This window comes from Colletotrichum spaethianum, assembly GCF_022836535.1.
Source record: "Colletotrichum spaethianum MAFF 239500 DNA, contig05, whole genome shotgun sequence".
Taxonomy (NCBI): domain Eukaryota; kingdom Fungi; phylum Ascomycota; class Sordariomycetes; order Glomerellales; family Glomerellaceae; genus Colletotrichum; species Colletotrichum spaethianum.
Window position 1 is genome coordinate 770,814 of NW_026054775.1, and position 16,167 is coordinate 786,980.

Consider the following 16,167-nt stretch of genomic DNA (forward strand, 5'->3'; position numbering starts at 1 on the left):
GAAAACATACATTACAGGTATCCAGGATCCGTTGTACTTATGATCGCTCCCATAAACAACGCCGCGCAGAAAAACAATCAAAGAAATGGGTAATTATGTCGTGGATGTGTTTGCTTCATTGCGTAAAGAGACGGGTCCTTGAAACCCTGTTGATGGCCTCACGTTCTGCATCTCCATGCCCTGGGCGTCGTGCTTGGGCTGATCGCGGAAGGCACCGAGGCGCTGGTCCCCGACGTTGTACTCCTTCTTGAATTGGTAGTACGTGGGAGGCCTCGGCCGGCATAGGACAACAATCCAGTTCTTGAGCATGCTTCCCTGGGTAAAGGCCCGGAAGCGCTCTGCCTTGATGAACTTATGGGAGTTGATGTACTCTCTGGTTGTTTCGCCTCGCGCCATGAGGAAAATGTGGTAGCCCATGAGGGCGGCAGGGTACAGGAATGCGACGAAGCCGTAAATGACCATTGCAAAGGGTACACGGAATTCATCGATGGATTTGCCGAAAGAAATGTCAGACCGGTTCATGTGAATTAGGATCTGGCTGAGCGAGGCGCCGAGAAGGTAGAGGGAGAGGAATGTGGCCGAGGACACAAAGGCAAAGAAATAGCGGTAGTTGCGCCGTCCAACGCAGTTGTTGAGCCAGACGCAGTGGTGGTCGTGAGTCTCGATGCAATTATCGCAGAGGCGGCAGTGATGGGCCCGGGGAGGTCGCCAAATATTACATGTTCTACAATGCTTGACTGGAACTTCCATGGCGGCCGTCGATGACTCGGCCGATTTTATCAGCGTCCAGTCGTTAGTCGGCGGGCCAAGTCGGAGAGGATCCTCGGTCGGTTCTGCAGGAGGAAAGGCATGAAGGTTTCGAGGCAGAATCTAGGAGCTGTCAGCAATGGCATTACCACAGCAAGAGTCACAACTTACGCCGGGATCTGACACGGAAGCATGGAGGAAGGAAGAGATGCAAATGTAGAACAGGTACGCGAAAGTAATGGGAATGGCGGGGCTGATGTTGTACCATATCCAAGGCGCGGAGAAGACGAAGAAGAGGACTGCCGGAATGACAATGAACAAGCCGGTAGCCACATTGACCGGCCTGTGCTTCGTGTTTTGGAACCGCCCGCCTATGCAGAAGACGGTGTTGCCCTCGAAATACTGGAAGACATAGCCAAGATTTGACCGTGACATCCTCAAATTGTTCTTGTCGGCAGGCCTGGACGAGTCGACTGTGTTAAGCTGAGGGGTCGAGGCAGTTGAAGAAAGCTTTTCTCCGCCTGGCAGGTTCCGGTTGGACTTGTTCTGGCCCGTATCACTCCGTCCCGGCAAAAGAAAGCTGGAGCGGAAAGACCGCGGAGACTTGGCGGGGCTGGGTTGACTGCCCCGTTCCTTATAGCCTCTGTCAACGTTGACGCTTAGGTTTCGACTGTTGCGCTGGTTTCGTTGCAACGGGGTAACACTTTCAGACATGCTGCCAGCGGCATAGTGGCCATGTGTTGGACTCGTGTTCGCAGTGATTCGATCGTAGGTTCCCTGGTCAGTATACTCGGTTCCGCGGGATGGGGGCGCCCGCATCTCGCCGTCGTCGCTGAGCTGCCGTTGAAGACGGGCGACAGGATTCAATACAGGATTGGAAATTACGCTGTGTCGAGCATTCGGTCCGCCGCTGGCAACAGCTGCGGCTGCTGCGGCACTCTGGCCGGGTTCGTGCTCGGCGTCCTCGAATGTAGGTTGTTGACGAGTTACGGGCCGGGAACCGCCACGCTGGGCCTGCAGCTTCTGTGAACTCATGGGACGAAAGAAGGCCGAAGACGTGAGGGACGGCACATGGCTGCGGCTTGCTGAGCTTGGCGGCCGACTGCTGATGGAGCCAGCGGCACTACCAGCCCCGGTGCTGCCCCTCTTCTCGTTGAGACTCGTGATGTAATTCATCCGTGGAGGCGGGCCTCGTCGGCGGCCCTCCCAGGGTCCAGACATTCCCGTCTTCGCGGTTCCTGGGCGTGAGACGGAGTCCGAGGCCAGGGCTGATTTTCTTCCAGTGTTTTCGGAGAGGGTCTGCGCTGCGGCTTCCCCGCCATCGTCGGATGCAATATCGGTCATTCGCGACGAGATGATACTCGGCGGGCCTGGTCGGTCGGAGCGCCCAGGAAACTGTGGTTTCGGAAAGCCATCATCGCCGGCCGAAGCGTTGGCACCAGCGGCCTGGTCTTTGGACGTCATCGTCGAGCGCTGCTATCGGATGCACGACGGCGCAATATTTCTCTCAATGGTTGCGGGTTTCCTCCACTATAACATGTCGCTATTGACGCGGTAATCGAGAGATGGTGGAATCGGAAAGACTCGGTTCGAGGTCCTGTCGGGGAGAGGTCAAGAAGAGTCGTAGTCGGACTTAAATTTGGCGCTTTGACGGCGACGATGTGATGAACGTCGCGCGGTACGGTGGGCTCGGGCTGCTCGGCAGGTGCGTCGTAGAAAGTTTGGAAAAGGCTCAAGCGCAAAGGTCTGTGGTGGGAGTCGGTATCAAAAGGTCGTGTGAAGGAATAAGAAAGGGCCCGTGGATTAAGGCGAAGTAGTGAACGGATGAGTATTCGCGTCGTATTGAATTCGTGCTTAGTAGGGAAGGACGGAGAAAGGAAGGATGGGATGGCGGGCGAGCCGTGACAAAGAACGAAGCGAAGAGAAAAGGTCGACCAGACTTTGGAACTTGTCTTGCCTCGGTGTTTCTTTTTCGAGACCTGAAATCGACCTAGCCGGCGCAGGGAAAAAGCATGGGGTTTGTCCAACACACCTCGAGAGACGGGGGAGACGAGGATTGGAGCGCAGCAGGCACAGTTGCACGGGGGACAATCTATGATGGGCCGGACTGGGATACCCACCTTAAGGGGCCACCAGGCACGACCTGAGAGTCTGTGCTTTGTGCATCCATTATGCACAAGGCTGCATAATGCTCTGGAAGAGGCTAGCCTCGTTGACGCAACGTGCAGCTGCCGCCTGTCATCACTAACAAGTCTTCACAGGCCTTCCTCACATCTACGGTAGCGAGTGCGCTCGAGCCCCTCTAGCGGCTTTGGCCGCTATCTTTATGCAGTGCGGGCTCAGCCAGGCCAGACCCCATTTGATTACAATTGCCGAATTTAGGCGTTGGCTTTAAATTACCACGGCAGCAACAGACCAACACCGCGCCGCGCCCGCGATGGTTTGCATTGCTACGGCGAAGGAAGGATAATAGTCCTGGGACGACGGACAAATGGTTCAACTAGAGTATCATTGAGCGCCGGCACAAAAGGGCGCACAGACTACGGCCGTTCTAGCCTTGGTTGTTGCTTAAGTCTGCAGTCTCCCGATGCTTCTTGACCTTTGTGTCTCCAGCTCCAACGACGACATGTCCGCAATACTAAGCGTTGTTTTGGTCTTGCTCTTGACCCGTAGGCTATATGGCAGTTTGGAACGCGTCGTGCCCCTCTTTTGGAGCCATTGAAGCTGTTGTAACGCTGAGGGTTCCCGTAATGATCTTGCCGTCCTGCCGGGTTGGTCCCCATTCGGGAAATCTCTATCCCGCATCAATTTCTAGGGAGACGCTTGAGCCACGGCACAAGCAGACCAATTACACACGCCTATCACGATTATCTGTTGGCTCCAGATGCTTTAGCCCCCATTTGTTGTCCATGGGTTTCGCTGCTTGAAAATTCATGGTTTTCATCATGCTGATAGTATTGACACGGGCATGCACATAAAATCGTCCCGTCCGTCGCGTTATGGCATATTGTTCGCTGCATGGTTTATCCCGTCCAATCCATTCCTCGAACAGTCCTATGATTAATTCAAGTTTTTGACAACACCTGCGTGTCTCGGCAAATGCACCGAGCTCGGCAGCCCTCTCAGCTGCTTAAAGCACAGGCTTGCTGGCAAGCATCTTTGCTAGATGGGTCAGCAACGTCTTCTGATAGGAGCCAATAACCACAACGATGTCTATCTCCTTGTCCATAACACCACCTGTAGAAGGTGAGCCCAATGGACTTAAAGGCGCATTAACCACCACTCTAATGGGTCCCGAGCTTGCTTAAACCACTTCAACTTGATGGTGTTCCGGAGAAATCTTCCAGCCCGTTCGTGGTAGAAATCGCCGGACCGCCTTGGTTTCTTCAGAAGTTGTCACGCTCTTGGCTATCGGATGTATAGTGCTTGGCAAGGACAGGGACTGTCACTGGAAACTAGGCGCGAAAGTGTATGTGAACTAAGTGGTTGCTTCTCCCCACAGGCGGATGACCAGCGAATGCCAGCGGAATATACGCCTGAGTACAGTTGTTTGGAGAGCTTTGAGATGATATGATTGTGGTGTGTTTCAGCATTTGGGGGCTATTTCAAAGCAATTGATATAGTACTGTTGAAAGAAAACATTATAAACCATATCTTGAAAGGCAAACATGGTGTTGATATGTACGATTCTGAGACATCAGACTGGCATACCTTCACCTTGGATTCCATAGACTGCCATGAGACGCTAATTTGATATTTTCTCCAAACAACTACTTTGATATTTCCTGTTGGACTAAAACGGCTTGCCACTAATCTAAATTGCATTCTCGCGCTTTGGGGGAATGGCTTCTCCTGGCAGTCCATGGGATAGCACTGGTGTCCCAGATATTCATGGAGCCGTTGCTAATGTTCGTGGAGCCCTGTGACTGTGGTGTCGTCCAAGAAGTGTGCTGCATCAGACGGCACAGGGCCGCTATCAGCCCAGAAGCAATGCGATTCTCTGTCCTATCAGCATTGCAGAAAAGCAGCTGGTTCTACCCGCTGGCTGTACGGGCTGCTTTTCGGCGCAACCAAACGAAAACAATCGTTCAGTACGGAACGTGGAAGAACACGCACGGACAGACATAGACACGCCGGGTATCTTCCCAAGCTCGTTTAGTCAGATAAAATGCAATAAAACGCTGCAGGATGAGGTAATGCCCACATAACTCTGGATTGGCCAATCATGATCGCCCCTAAGCCCGGCCAATCGTTTCTCCCGAATTTCAACCTTGGGATTCTGTCTCGACCGAACGAACCTGAAGCTCCGAAATCATACGACAGCCGAACCTCACCTCACAACATCCACTCCCCAACGACCACACGTCCAACCACCGCAACAATGGCCTCCTTCGTCGCCCGCCGCGCCTTCTCTACGACGGTCCGCCGCCTCACTCAGGAGCAGCAGGCCCAGGCCAAGCAGCAGCTCACCCAGGAGTCCAAGCGCAACCCCGAACTCATCGTGCGTGATATCCCAGTTCCATCCAGCCGAAACCCTTACATCACCAAACGCCTTTCTCCACCAATACTTCTCCCTGCGAAGCCGGACTTCGATGCCAGCCGACATACGCACATGTGACTGGCCCACGAAGACTGATTCGCAAGAGGAAGTGGATGGTTCGGGCTACGGCGGCTTTGCGCGGGAGAAGAAAACAATTGAAGGCTAATTGAATTTTCGTTATACAGATCCTCGGCGGCGTTATGGTTGCTGCCCTCGGCGGTGCCGGCCTCTACTTCGGTATGTCTCCACGAACCATCGCCCCCCTTCTCGGCACGCTCGACAGTCGCTAACGTCTTTTTCGCGCAGGCCGCTCCCCCACCTCCTCTACCTCCGAGAGCCCCGTGCTGAAGGCCGGTATGCCCTGGGAGACCGAAGGCGCGGGCAAGTACAAGTACCACCCCGGCGGCAACCCCAGCAACGAGCCCAAGGACGCTCCCAGCGCCGTCAACACCGTCATCATCCCCGACGTTACCCTCCCCAAGGTGCGTTCACGATTCCCCAGATCCTTCGATGGAGAGCTGCTCGTGGTGTTTAGGCCAGACGCAGTGTATTTCTCGGGATTTGAAGCAGAAGAACGCTTCCATGCTGACGAATATGACACAGGAACTGCACGACAAGTACAACAAGTGGGGCAAGGACGGCTACCCTTAAAGAACTCTGAAGATACCTGTGTTGAGAAGTGTTTTTGCGCGAGCAGTGCAACGGGCGGAAGGTGGTTTTCATGTGTAGATAGGGAGAATTCAGATTTTACCACGATTTCCACCTTTGACACCAGTCACCAATATCACGGCAACATCACCCATTGGCTCGCGTTCGTCAGATTGAAGCTCTGACGGCTGTTGAGAGGAACATCCGAGCGATTTTTGCGCCAGAATTTCAATGACGTGCAATTGAATCATGAGGGCGTGTAAAAAGTACTCCCAAAAAAGACTGCAATGCCTTTGGGGTTGCCCACAACACCACAGGGCCTGCGCCTCACCTCTCTCGTCTACGTGCTCCCAAATTACGAAGAAAGCTGCTCAATCTCGTGTCCGGTGAAACCAAACAGGTACAGCAGATCCAGAAGGCTCTCGCTGTTCAGCCTCGTGTCGGCCTCCATCTGCACCATCGGCTTCGCGTTCCAGGCAACGCCCAATCCCGCCGCCCCCATCATCAGGAGATCGTTCGCGCCGTCGCCTACGGCAATGACCTGCGACAGGTCGATGCCCTCCTTGCCAGCAATCTCGACCAAGAGGTCGCGCTTCCTCTCCTTGCCTACGATAAGATCCTTGACCTCTCCCGTGAGCTTGCCGGCGTCATCAATGACCACCTCGTTGGCGTGCGCGTAGTCAATGCCTAGCTCTCCGGCCAGCCAGCTTGTGAGAGGGAGGAATCCACCAGAAAGCACTGCGGTCTTCACACCGAGGCGCTTCAAGGCCTTGATCAGACGAGGCACACCCTTGGTCACGTCCAGGACGGGTCTCAGCTGCTCGAAGAAGGACGCGGGAAGGCCCCTCAGAAGCTGCACACGCTCGCGGAACGCGGCGTCGAACTCGAGCTCGCCGAGCATGGCGCGGTGGGTGATGTCTGCGACGCGCGCGGCCAGGTCGGGCGGGTCCTTGATGGTCGCGGCGAGCAGGTCAATCACCTCTTGCGTGATGAGTGTGCTGTCCATGTCGAAAACGACCAGTCTAGGGTGGCGGCGCCACAGGGTGTCGGGCTGCAGCGCGACGTCGACGCTCCATTCTCTCTCGAAACGGTAGATAAGCTCGTGTCTCCGCAGGTCGGTCAGGCTGAGGTAGCTCTGGCAAGGGGCCGGGTCGAGGGTCAATTCCACGACTCGCGGGTTCTCCTGGCTATCAAGGCAGCGATGCGACGAGCTGTAGTCGGTCTCGCCAGCGGGCAGAGGAAAGGTCGACATCAGGTGCAGGAACGAAGTCACGCACATGGGCGAGACGTACGAGCCATACAAGTGGTCGAGCTTCTCGGGCTCCTGCGTCGGGGGTTCAAGCGGGAAGGATTCGGGGTCCTGCGTAGGCGCAAAGTTGGCCGGAAGAGAATCCTTACTGCTGGAGTTCTCGGAGGTCGACTTGGGCGGCGATGCGACGCCGCTGCCACCAGATGCTGCGGTCGCGTGGCTGTCGCCATTCGGTTTATAGAATAGCGTTGCGACCAGGCGAGACTGCTTCTTGCCCCCGACAGGCGCACAGTTCGGGTGCGAGTAGCTGTGATTCAAGCCGCTGCGGATGGTAGGCGGATTGTCCTCGGAAGGAATTCCGTTGAAGCCAGCATAATGCTTGTGGTTATGGTTGTGAGCGTGCTTGGGCGGCGAGACGGCTACGTTGCTCAGGTCCTCGACGACGGTGTCGATGCCGAAGCGACTCTCGGGATGCTGCGGAGGCCGGTACTGCTGGTGCTCGCGCAGAAACGAGCTGCTCCTCATGGATGAGGCGAGCTGAGGTCGCGGCGACGTCGTCGACTTGGCGGGGCTTGCGTCGGCCATGGCGGATACTATTTTGCGGCGGGGGTCGCAAGCTGGGTAGACAGAGCAGGCTGGGTCGGGATGACGGGCGCAACAGGGCACAGGCAAGAGACAGACGATGCAGGAGGGAGCAACCTGCAGCGACACAGCTGTCAGCGACAGCAGCAGCGACTTTAGCGAGGGATGGCGCAGAGAGGCAAGGGTATGGGAAAAGTGAGAGAGATCGGAGGCGCGGCTTGGTGAAGGAAACCTTAAAGATTCAGCAAACCGTCCCTCATGTTTCGAAAGTAAAACATGTATGTCTAGTTGGACGACAGACGAGTGAGGGACACTGGACGCGGCGGAGGCTGGTGCAGCGCCCGCCCGCTGGCACTGTGAGTCTGACTGTGTGTGCCCCTCCTCGCCGTCACTGGTCCGGAGCCGGCTAGGATCCACTGTTCCCGTGTCCGAGGCGTTGGACAGCGCCTGATTGGCTGCAGCCGTCCCATCCAGCGGAGAGGTGGACGCCAAAATCACGTGTTTACCCCTCTAAAAATTTTGACATGGCAAGCTAAGGTGAGGAACGAACAATACGGTGAAGTTTCATTACATCACTCTGAGATCGGCTTGCGGCAAGGTTTAGCGGCGCGCCGAAGGGGAACGCCTTGCGCCGGAGTCCGAACACGTGAGTTGAGCAAGATGTCACTCCCGGATCTGCGGGACCATCAGCCTCGTCCGAATTTGCCGACGTCAGTCTTCAGGGGTGGGAGACCGTCAGGGACGATGCCAGCACAGCCCTATCACCGTACTAGCGTGCGCAGAACGCACACTGGCCTCAGCCTCTTTTGCCAGGATAATTGGCAACTGGCAACTGATGAGGTCTGCAGTAAGAGGTAAGATGCACATTCACCGCTCGCCGCGGCAGCCGCTAACTAACCATGGCTTTCAGGTTCAGGAGCAGGCTCCGCTGACAGAGAATGGACCCAAGCGGGAATAAGTCGCACGCTTCCACCAGACGCAGAAACGGATGACTGAATGTGATGTGTCCAGAGTGTTGGCTCCTGCTCTGGGCATCCGCAACCGGCGTCCTAGTCTTGATTGTTCGTTGGACTGGCACGTGAGATGGATGAGCGGTCACCCAAGTGGCCTCTCGGGTGTCTGGTCAAGCGAATGGACTTGCCTATGGTTGTCGAAAAGTTGTCCAAAGAAACGAATCGCCAAGAAGTCTTGGTTTGGTCCGTTTCCCGTTGGAAGCCTATTGTTTCCGAGTCACGGACGGATCGTGGTGAAGAAACTAGGTTTCTTCAGACAAAGCTGGCATCATGTTTAAGACGCGCCGAAAACGGCGAACATCCTCGGGAAAGACGTCGGCAAGCGAGGCCTCGGGCGGTGATAAAGGTTGAGGCACATCTCTCGTTGAAACCCAAGGTGGGTTTGTCAGAAATTTCCGCGGCGGGTAATCATGGATGATACCTTGGTTCCTCGTAGGTTGACTGGTCGGGTGTCAAGGATAGAGATTCGTTGGCCAACGCGGGATGCTGACGCCCGTTTTCAAGTTGGCGGTCACAGAACAACAGTCTCCGGCAACCTTCATGCCGACGGCCGGTTAGACCGCCGACTACCGTGCCGGCCGACCGCCGAGTGCCGTTGCCGCATCCACTAGGCCAAGCCGACTAGTGGTCCGGGCGGAATCACGTCTTCTTGCATCATCATGGCGAATTTACGCCAGTGTTCCTGCTCGAACGAGTCCCTTTTTTCCCCCGTTTTCGCGCCAACGCTCATCATGAGCATCATTTCAGGGGCATTCATGATGTTGATAGATACGGCGGAACCGGCCCCAATATGTATACTCATGAGGTCACGGCTCCCGGCTGCCGGAGCCGGCTGGAGGGCAAACTTTTGCCATTTCCAAATCCACTCCGGCTCCCGGGGCGATGGCGCAATTGCGGGATGTCCACGGTACGGAGCCAACCCTGCGTCCTGTAACCAATCATGTTTTGTCTCATTCATCACGAAAGGTTTAGCGTCGATGTCGTGATTACTCCCAGACCACGCCTCGTGCTTAGAGATGCAAATTCCTCGACGCTTGTTCAATCCAGATGCCCAGATGCTCCGGACAAGCTGCGATTGCGCAATAGTTTGAGCGGGCTCTGGAGGTCCGTCGGCCTTTGGTTCGATCGGGTGCTGTTTGAGAAACCGGCGGAAACCAAATTAGTAACATTGCTTGGTGATGACCCAATGCCCAACAATATGATACTCTTCCCGCCTCCTTCCTGCGGTGTAAGTTCTGCCTGCTTGCCTACCTCTTCGTCCTCATAAAACAAAACCTCCTGCCTCCTCTTCCTCTACTTCAGAAACTGAACCTTTCCCTAGATCTATCTCTTGCGTCATCTGTATTTCAGTTTATCCCTCTTGACCAAAACTGTGCTGAGTGAACATACCCCGGGTTTTCGACACACCCTCTTACAAGCACACTCGTCATACACCCCTAGTGTATCCCAAACGCACACGTCTTCACCCAATTCTTCTACCATTCCTCAGACACTTCGAAAATGTCGTCTGCCGTCGAATCCGCGACCCGGACGTCCTCTGTGGCATCGTCTCCTCGGTTGAACGCCGTCGAGACCGCAAAACTGGACCGCGCTGAGGTTGAGTCCGGATATGGTTCCGCCACAGATGCCTCGTCGACGGCGTCATCCATTCCCGCGCTCCCACTCATCTCACTTACCCAGCCGCACCTCAAGCACCTCAACGACCAGCTTGAGAACATGCACCCCCTCGACATCCTCCGTTTCGCCAAGGTCATGTTTCCCAACCTTTTCCAATCGACGGCTTTCGGTCTGACGGGCCTCGTCACCCTCGACATGCTCTCCAAAATCCAGAAGGAGAACCCCGCCGCCGCCAACGTCGACCTCATCTTCCTTGATACCCTCTACCACTTCAAGGAGACCCATAACCTCGTCGACCGCATCAAGGAACGCTACCCCAACGTCAAGCTGCACATCTTCAAGCCCTACGGCGTCAACTCCACTGAAGAGTTCGAGGCCATGTACGGTCCCAACCTGTGGGAGACCGAGTCAGAAATGTACGACTGGATCGCAAAGGTTGAGCCCCTCCAGCGTGCGTACCAGGAACTCGGCGTTGCCGCTATCCTTACCGGCCGTCGCCGCTCCCAGGGCGGTGCCCGCGACACGATTCCCATCATCGAGGTTGACGATGAGCGCGGCGTCATCAAGATCAACCCTATGGTCAACTGGTCCTTCAAGCAGGTGCAGGAATACATCAAGACCCACAACGTGCCGTACAACGACCTGCTTGACCGGGGTTACAAGTCCATCGGCGACTGGCACTCAACCGTTCCTGTCAAGGATGGCGAGGACGAGCGTGCCGGTCGCTGGAAAGGTCAGCAGAAGACCGAGTGCGGCATTCACAACAAGAAGTCGCGGTACGCCCAGTACCTCGAGGAGATGGAGCGCAAGGCCGTTGAGGCCAAGAAGGCTGCGCCGTCGTCATCTGCCGAGGCGGAGAAGCAGGGCGAGGCCGCCATCGCGCCCGTCGTCAAGGCCGAGAAGGAGGAGCAGGCCATTGCATCCGTATGAAGCGTTCAGCGGGCTCTTTTTTTTTCTTCTCTTTTTTCTGCTTTTTTATAATGACCTGTATATATGATGCATGACGGCGTTTTGGGGGTTCAAAAACCAAAGGACGGTACAGGACAGCATGCTGGCGCTCCGGATGGGTTTAGGCCATAGGCCAGTAGGTATCTAGCGTTTCGCAGGTACTCGATCCTACTTCGTAGATAGGATAATCGAAACACGATGAATCAACATGAAGATACTTGAATGATGTGAGTTAGAAGTAAGAGAGGACGTTGTGAGGCTCCAACTTTGCGTCCCGCTAACACCCCGCATCCGGGATATAAGTGGGAACTGCAGATGTCGGCCCATAAGCCCCTAACAGATAGTGTATACAATTTGCCGCAATATTGCTAGAACACTGACGTGCCCCTCCAAAAGCTTATCTTACAAATATATTGGCTCACATGCTGTCTCGTGACCACCTTCCACAATGCGAAAATCGGTCAGGAGTCACGCTAAAGAAAACGAACGGATATTTTGCGGTCGCTGCTCTGGCTCTTCTATCGCAACGATTGTTGTCAAGGATGAATGCGCACGACTTGAGCGTCGCGATGACAGATACGACGTCCGTTAACAAAAGCGATGGCTCTCCTCGTTGGGCCATACCGCCATTCTCATGTAACAATACAATTCATGGAACTTGAAAGATGTATGAGGACTTGTGAGAATGCTACTCAACAAGGCGCTGTTTGGTTTAGTGCGCAGTTCGCTCTCACTCGTTTCCGGTCTGCCTTAGATTAAATGACTTTGTACGGGACGGACCTGCAGCCTGGAGGTAATATTATTTTGAGAAGATTCATACTCAAGGCGTTCTTTATTATCTCCTGTAGTATTATGTGATATTGATTAGATCAGCTGGGAGCTGGCTGTTTATGTACGCCGATTCGATGGAAACTTATTTTGTACATTCTTAACGTTCCGCAATACAGATTGTCAAAAGTTTAATGCCTTAACCCATCCCACTAAACGAATAATTACTCGGCTGTCTCTTTACACTACGGCTCACGTGAAGCCCGACAGAGGTTTGCAGGCAAGCCGAGATCATGCGAATGTGTAAGAATCGAGGCAATGGTCTAGACCCGGGTCACGTAAGTGCACTGCCCGTCTCCCCCAGTCCTGACGAAGCGACGAAGTCACCATAAGAAGGAAACAGGCAATCTGCAAAAGTCTTGGTATCATATAAAACCGCTCGAAAAACTGGCATGCTCTATGTAGTTCCAAGTTGCTGGCTCCGTCAACCGAATAGACAACCAGGACGGCACATGTGGGCAATAAATACTGACTTGGCAGAGTCAGACTTGATATTAAAACCGCAACACCACTACACCGCCAGATAGCCTGATTCAGCCGTGAAATAGCCTGGTTCACTTGGCCCTGCGAGGTGGCATCGAGAGGGTTGGGTAATATGAAATAAGCTTGGTCCGTCGGCTCGCATCCCGACAGGGCACTGTGCATGCGTTCATAACAGACACTGTGGAGGTACATCGCAGACCTGCAACCACCACACACACTTTTTTTCGTCGTGGGTAACTCTGTGGTAGTCGACCTCACTTACACGCCGGCCTCTCTTCCCGAAAGCAAAGCAGCCCAAACGCCTGAAGTCTCCCCGGATCCTGCCGGCCGCGGACCACAAACAGACGCGACGCATACTTCACAAGCCCTGTGTTTTTCTGAATGTTCCCTTGCAACCCCACTAAATCACGGAAATCATGGCGCCGCAGCAACATCGAGTGAGGCAACATCTGCCCTCCCCGCCGGTCTCGTTCACGACTCGCAAGCACAAGATCCTGGAGCAACTGAGCGTGCCCGACGCCGAGTACACGGACGCCTCGCCCAAGGGCTCCGTGGACGTCGGCATCCGTGAGTTGATCGACGAGCTCAATGCCCTTGACGGTTTTGTCACAACGAGCAGCTGCGCGGGGCGAGTGAGCGTTTTCCTCGAAGGTCGCAGGGCGGCAGTGGTGCCAGCTTCTGCTTCCACTGGGACGGCCGCCTTTGGCGAGCCCCATTCTCAGTCGGCAACTCAGAGTGACGACAACAGTAGCACCATCGCGACGATAGCAGGCCCCGGGGGAAAGGGAGGCGGCGGCACGTGGCTATTCGTATCGCATGATCCCGTACCTGAATCGAACGATGGCGACGAGAAGCTGTTGCACCTGCTAGGTCTCGTGGGCGAGAAGGAGGCAACCGCCCAAAGCGTGGCCGGAGAGTCGGGCAGCGCTCAGCCTGGGCGGCGGAGAAAGCGGCTCATTCACTTCAAGTTCGAGCCCATGGTATGCAGTCCTTTTCACCTCATGCACACACCCACCTCTTCCCACTCCTTGCCTGCCACATCTGAACTCCCTCACGTCGAGGCCGATGTCACCTTGGAACCTTCCATACCACATCCTGCATACACGGCGCTCACATGGCCAACTAACCAAACCCACCGTAGATTCTCCATGTCCTCACGGCTTCCCTGGCGCACGCTCAGCTCCTGCTCAAATGCGCATTCGCAGCCGGTTTCCGGGAAAGCGGCGCCCTGAACCTGCTCCCCACCATCACTGCCACCGAACTGCAAGACGACTCATCGTCGCCGGTGACGCCCATGGTGGGGGTCAGGACAATGGGCCTAGCACTCGAGTCCTTGATCGGCTACGTCGACGATAGCGACGATGCCCGACACTGCACCGTCTCAGTGGACTACCTGCGGGATCTGATGCAGATTGCCAATGAGCGCTTCACAGAGAACGCGGCAAGGATCGCGAGGTTCCGGGCCGCCTTGCAAGACGCCTTGGCGGGGCCTCCGCCCAAGCTGGGCGAAGGGGGTGTGGAGTGGGAGGACGCTGCTGCCCGGAGAGAGCGCAAGAGGGCCGAGGGTTTACGTCGCAAAGAAGAGTTGCTGGCCGCTAGACAGAAGACGCAAACGCATTCTCAGTCTCAGACTGAGAGCCGGGAACCTCCATCAGAGGACCCGGTCGGGCTGCCTGAATACGAACTCCATGGGCTGATGTGACCAATTCATTCGCCATCTATACACTTTTGTCTCTATCCCACCAGTAGCATGATTGTTGTACACTTTCGCATTCCCCATCACCCTACTGCTGCCGCTCTATTATTCCCAGCTAGCATGTCGTCCACACACCCTCTTTCCATGGACCATAATAACGCAGAAATCAGATGTCGAGAGTCCTCAACAAACTCTCCTCGGTGCTCCCTTACGAGACAACCTTCTCAACCCAGCCCTTCTCTAACCGCTTCACCTCCTCCTTGAACGCCTCGACCTCCTTCCAGCAGTCGAGCGGCCGACGGTCGTTCTCGCGCAGGCAGCGCACGACGTTGCTGCGGGCCGTCTCCACGCCCTCGGGCAGGTCGCGCACCTTCTTGCGCTCCGCCAGCTTGGCGCGCAGGGCCTCAATCTCCTTCGCCACGCTCTCGTGGCTGCGCTGGCCCTCAGGCGCGGGCTTCTCCTCGGCGGCGATCTTCTCGTGCGCGAGCTTCAGGGCTTCCGATTCCTTGGCCTGCAGACGCTTCAGCTCCTCGGCGACGCGGGCCTGTATCTGAAGCTCGGTGAGCTGAGAACGGGAAAGGTCGGTCTGTGGTTCGGGTGGTGGTCATCGGTTAGCTTTCTTGGTTTCGATTTGAGGAAAAGAGCGCATTGGGGGCGTCGATGGCGGAACGCCGAGGCGGAGGAGAGGTACGATTGGGCTTGCTAGAAGCCCAAAGCAGGGTATTCGGGGACACGGAGGTAGGGACTTACCTCATGGCTAGTCTGCAGAGACTCGACGAGGTCGTGTGAGATGCCGCTGGGCGTGCTGCTGCGTAATCTTGGTCAGTTGACGATACCCTTGGCCGACACAGGGGACGGGCAATTGGGAAAGGTAATGACTTACGCCTTCCACAGGTGTGGGGGCGTGTTGGACGACGGCTTGGACTCGCTGGCACCCATGATTGCGGCCTCAATGGCTGGAGAGGTGATTTGAATGTTTGGCCGTGATGTTATGGAATTTTCCGGACCGTAGACAGCGGTCGTCAAGCTGCGAGCTCCGATGGGCCGGCGCAGGTGCACGTGATGAACCGGCAAAGGATGAACGGCTTAGTCATACTGAGCTACATTATGTCATCCAGGAAGCTCTCCTCGTCACGCGTAGCTGAGTCATCCATCTATTCTGTTCGACCAGATTTCGCCAATCCACGGAAGAAGTCCAGATCCCCCAGCTGGTACCAGCTGTGCACAAATGTCTTCCCTAATTCAAAGCTTCCGAGCACGTTCTGGAAGAATTTGATACCAACCACTATCTTTCAGACCATGTGCGCCCGCGGTCTACGTCAGGGACCCCCGCGCTCTACCACGCGGCCTTGTGGCCAGGCAGTTCATTATCCTCATATTGTTTCAAGGATCGCGGGTTATAGATAAGGCGGAGACGTGCGAAGAAGGTTGATCCAAGCCTTCCGTGGTTCACCATGATGGCCAGCACGGTTATCTCGGTGAGCCCAATATCCGCGAAGCGCCCGAGGGCCTCCCAAGTCTCGGGTGGCATCAGGGGAGGGCATGGTTCGGTGCCGAGGGAGGCGGTAGGAGATGGCAGGAGACTCGGCGATGGAGCCAGGTGCAAGCAAACAACCAGTGCCCAAAACTCAAAAGGCATGATGCAGACCCGAGGAAAATCTCACGAGCCGGCCGCATCTTTCGGCCTCATCTGCACATGTTCTGTCTGTCTGCTAGTGCATGCCAACGCTCACCTGAAGCGTACGGGGCTTGCAATATCGTTGAAACGACAGGTCACCGAAGGTGCAAATGACTTCATGGGGGCCAATCCCCTCCT

The 16,167-nt window shown here is 55.6% G+C and overlaps 7 protein-coding genes across 7 annotated transcripts; 3 read left to right on the plus strand and 4 right to left on the minus strand.

The window, feature by feature from the left end:
* Nucleotides 1–93: 93 nt before the first annotated feature.
* ColSpa_02762 (palmitoyltransferase ERF2) lies at nt 94–2,211 on the minus strand (the record flags this gene model as incomplete). The annotated part of the gene is made up of 2 exons (XM_049268974.1): nt 94–870; nt 919–2,211. 2 exons carry the CDS (start codon nt 2,209–2,211, stop codon nt 94–96), a joined length of 2,070 nt encoding a protein of 689 aa, XP_049124931.1.
* A 2,917-nt stretch (nt 2,212–5,128) lies between these two features.
* ColSpa_02763 (uncharacterized protein) lies at nt 5,129–5,938 on the plus strand (the record flags this gene model as incomplete). Its single annotated transcript, XM_049268975.1, has 4 exons — nt 5,129–5,248; nt 5,473–5,524; nt 5,594–5,769; nt 5,834–5,938. 4 exons carry the CDS (start codon nt 5,129–5,131, stop codon nt 5,936–5,938), a joined length of 453 nt encoding a protein of 150 aa, XP_049124932.1.
* Nucleotides 5,939–6,290: 352 nt separating this feature from the next.
* ColSpa_02764 (phosphoserine phosphatase) lies at nt 6,291–7,769 on the minus strand (the record flags this gene model as incomplete). Its single annotated transcript, XM_049268976.1, has 1 exon — nt 6,291–7,769. The coding sequence occupies one exon, from the start codon at nt 7,767–7,769 to the stop codon at nt 6,291–6,293; it is 1,479 nt and encodes a 492-aa protein (XP_049124933.1).
* A 2,510-nt stretch (nt 7,770–10,279) lies between these two features.
* Nucleotides 10,280–11,326, plus strand: ColSpa_02765 (phosphoadenosine phosphosulfate reductase; the record flags this gene model as incomplete). The annotated part of the gene is made up of 1 exon (XM_049268977.1): nt 10,280–11,326. One exon carries the CDS (start codon nt 10,280–10,282, stop codon nt 11,324–11,326), a length of 1,047 nt encoding a protein of 348 aa, XP_049124934.1.
* Nucleotides 11,327–13,071: 1,745 nt separating this feature from the next.
* Nucleotides 13,072–14,357, plus strand: ColSpa_02766 (tRNA wybutosine-synthesizing protein 4; the record flags this gene model as incomplete). Its single annotated transcript, XM_049268978.1, has 2 exons — nt 13,072–13,635; nt 13,797–14,357. The coding sequence occupies 2 exons, from the start codon at nt 13,072–13,074 to the stop codon at nt 14,355–14,357; spliced, it is 1,125 nt and encodes a 374-aa protein (XP_049124935.1).
* A 202-nt stretch (nt 14,358–14,559) lies between these two features.
* ColSpa_02767 (MICOS complex subunit mic19) lies at nt 14,560–15,290 on the minus strand (the record flags this gene model as incomplete). Its single annotated transcript, XM_049268979.1, has 3 exons — nt 14,560–14,937; nt 15,102–15,168; nt 15,235–15,290. 3 exons carry the CDS (start codon nt 15,288–15,290, stop codon nt 14,560–14,562), a joined length of 501 nt encoding a protein of 166 aa, XP_049124936.1.
* Nucleotides 15,291–15,687: 397 nt separating this feature from the next.
* Nucleotides 15,688–15,990, minus strand: ColSpa_02768 (uncharacterized protein; the record flags this gene model as incomplete). Its single annotated transcript, XM_049268980.1, has 1 exon — nt 15,688–15,990. The coding sequence occupies one exon, from the start codon at nt 15,988–15,990 to the stop codon at nt 15,688–15,690; it is 303 nt and encodes a 100-aa protein (XP_049124937.1).
* Between the last annotated feature and the right edge of the window lie 177 nt (nt 15,991–16,167).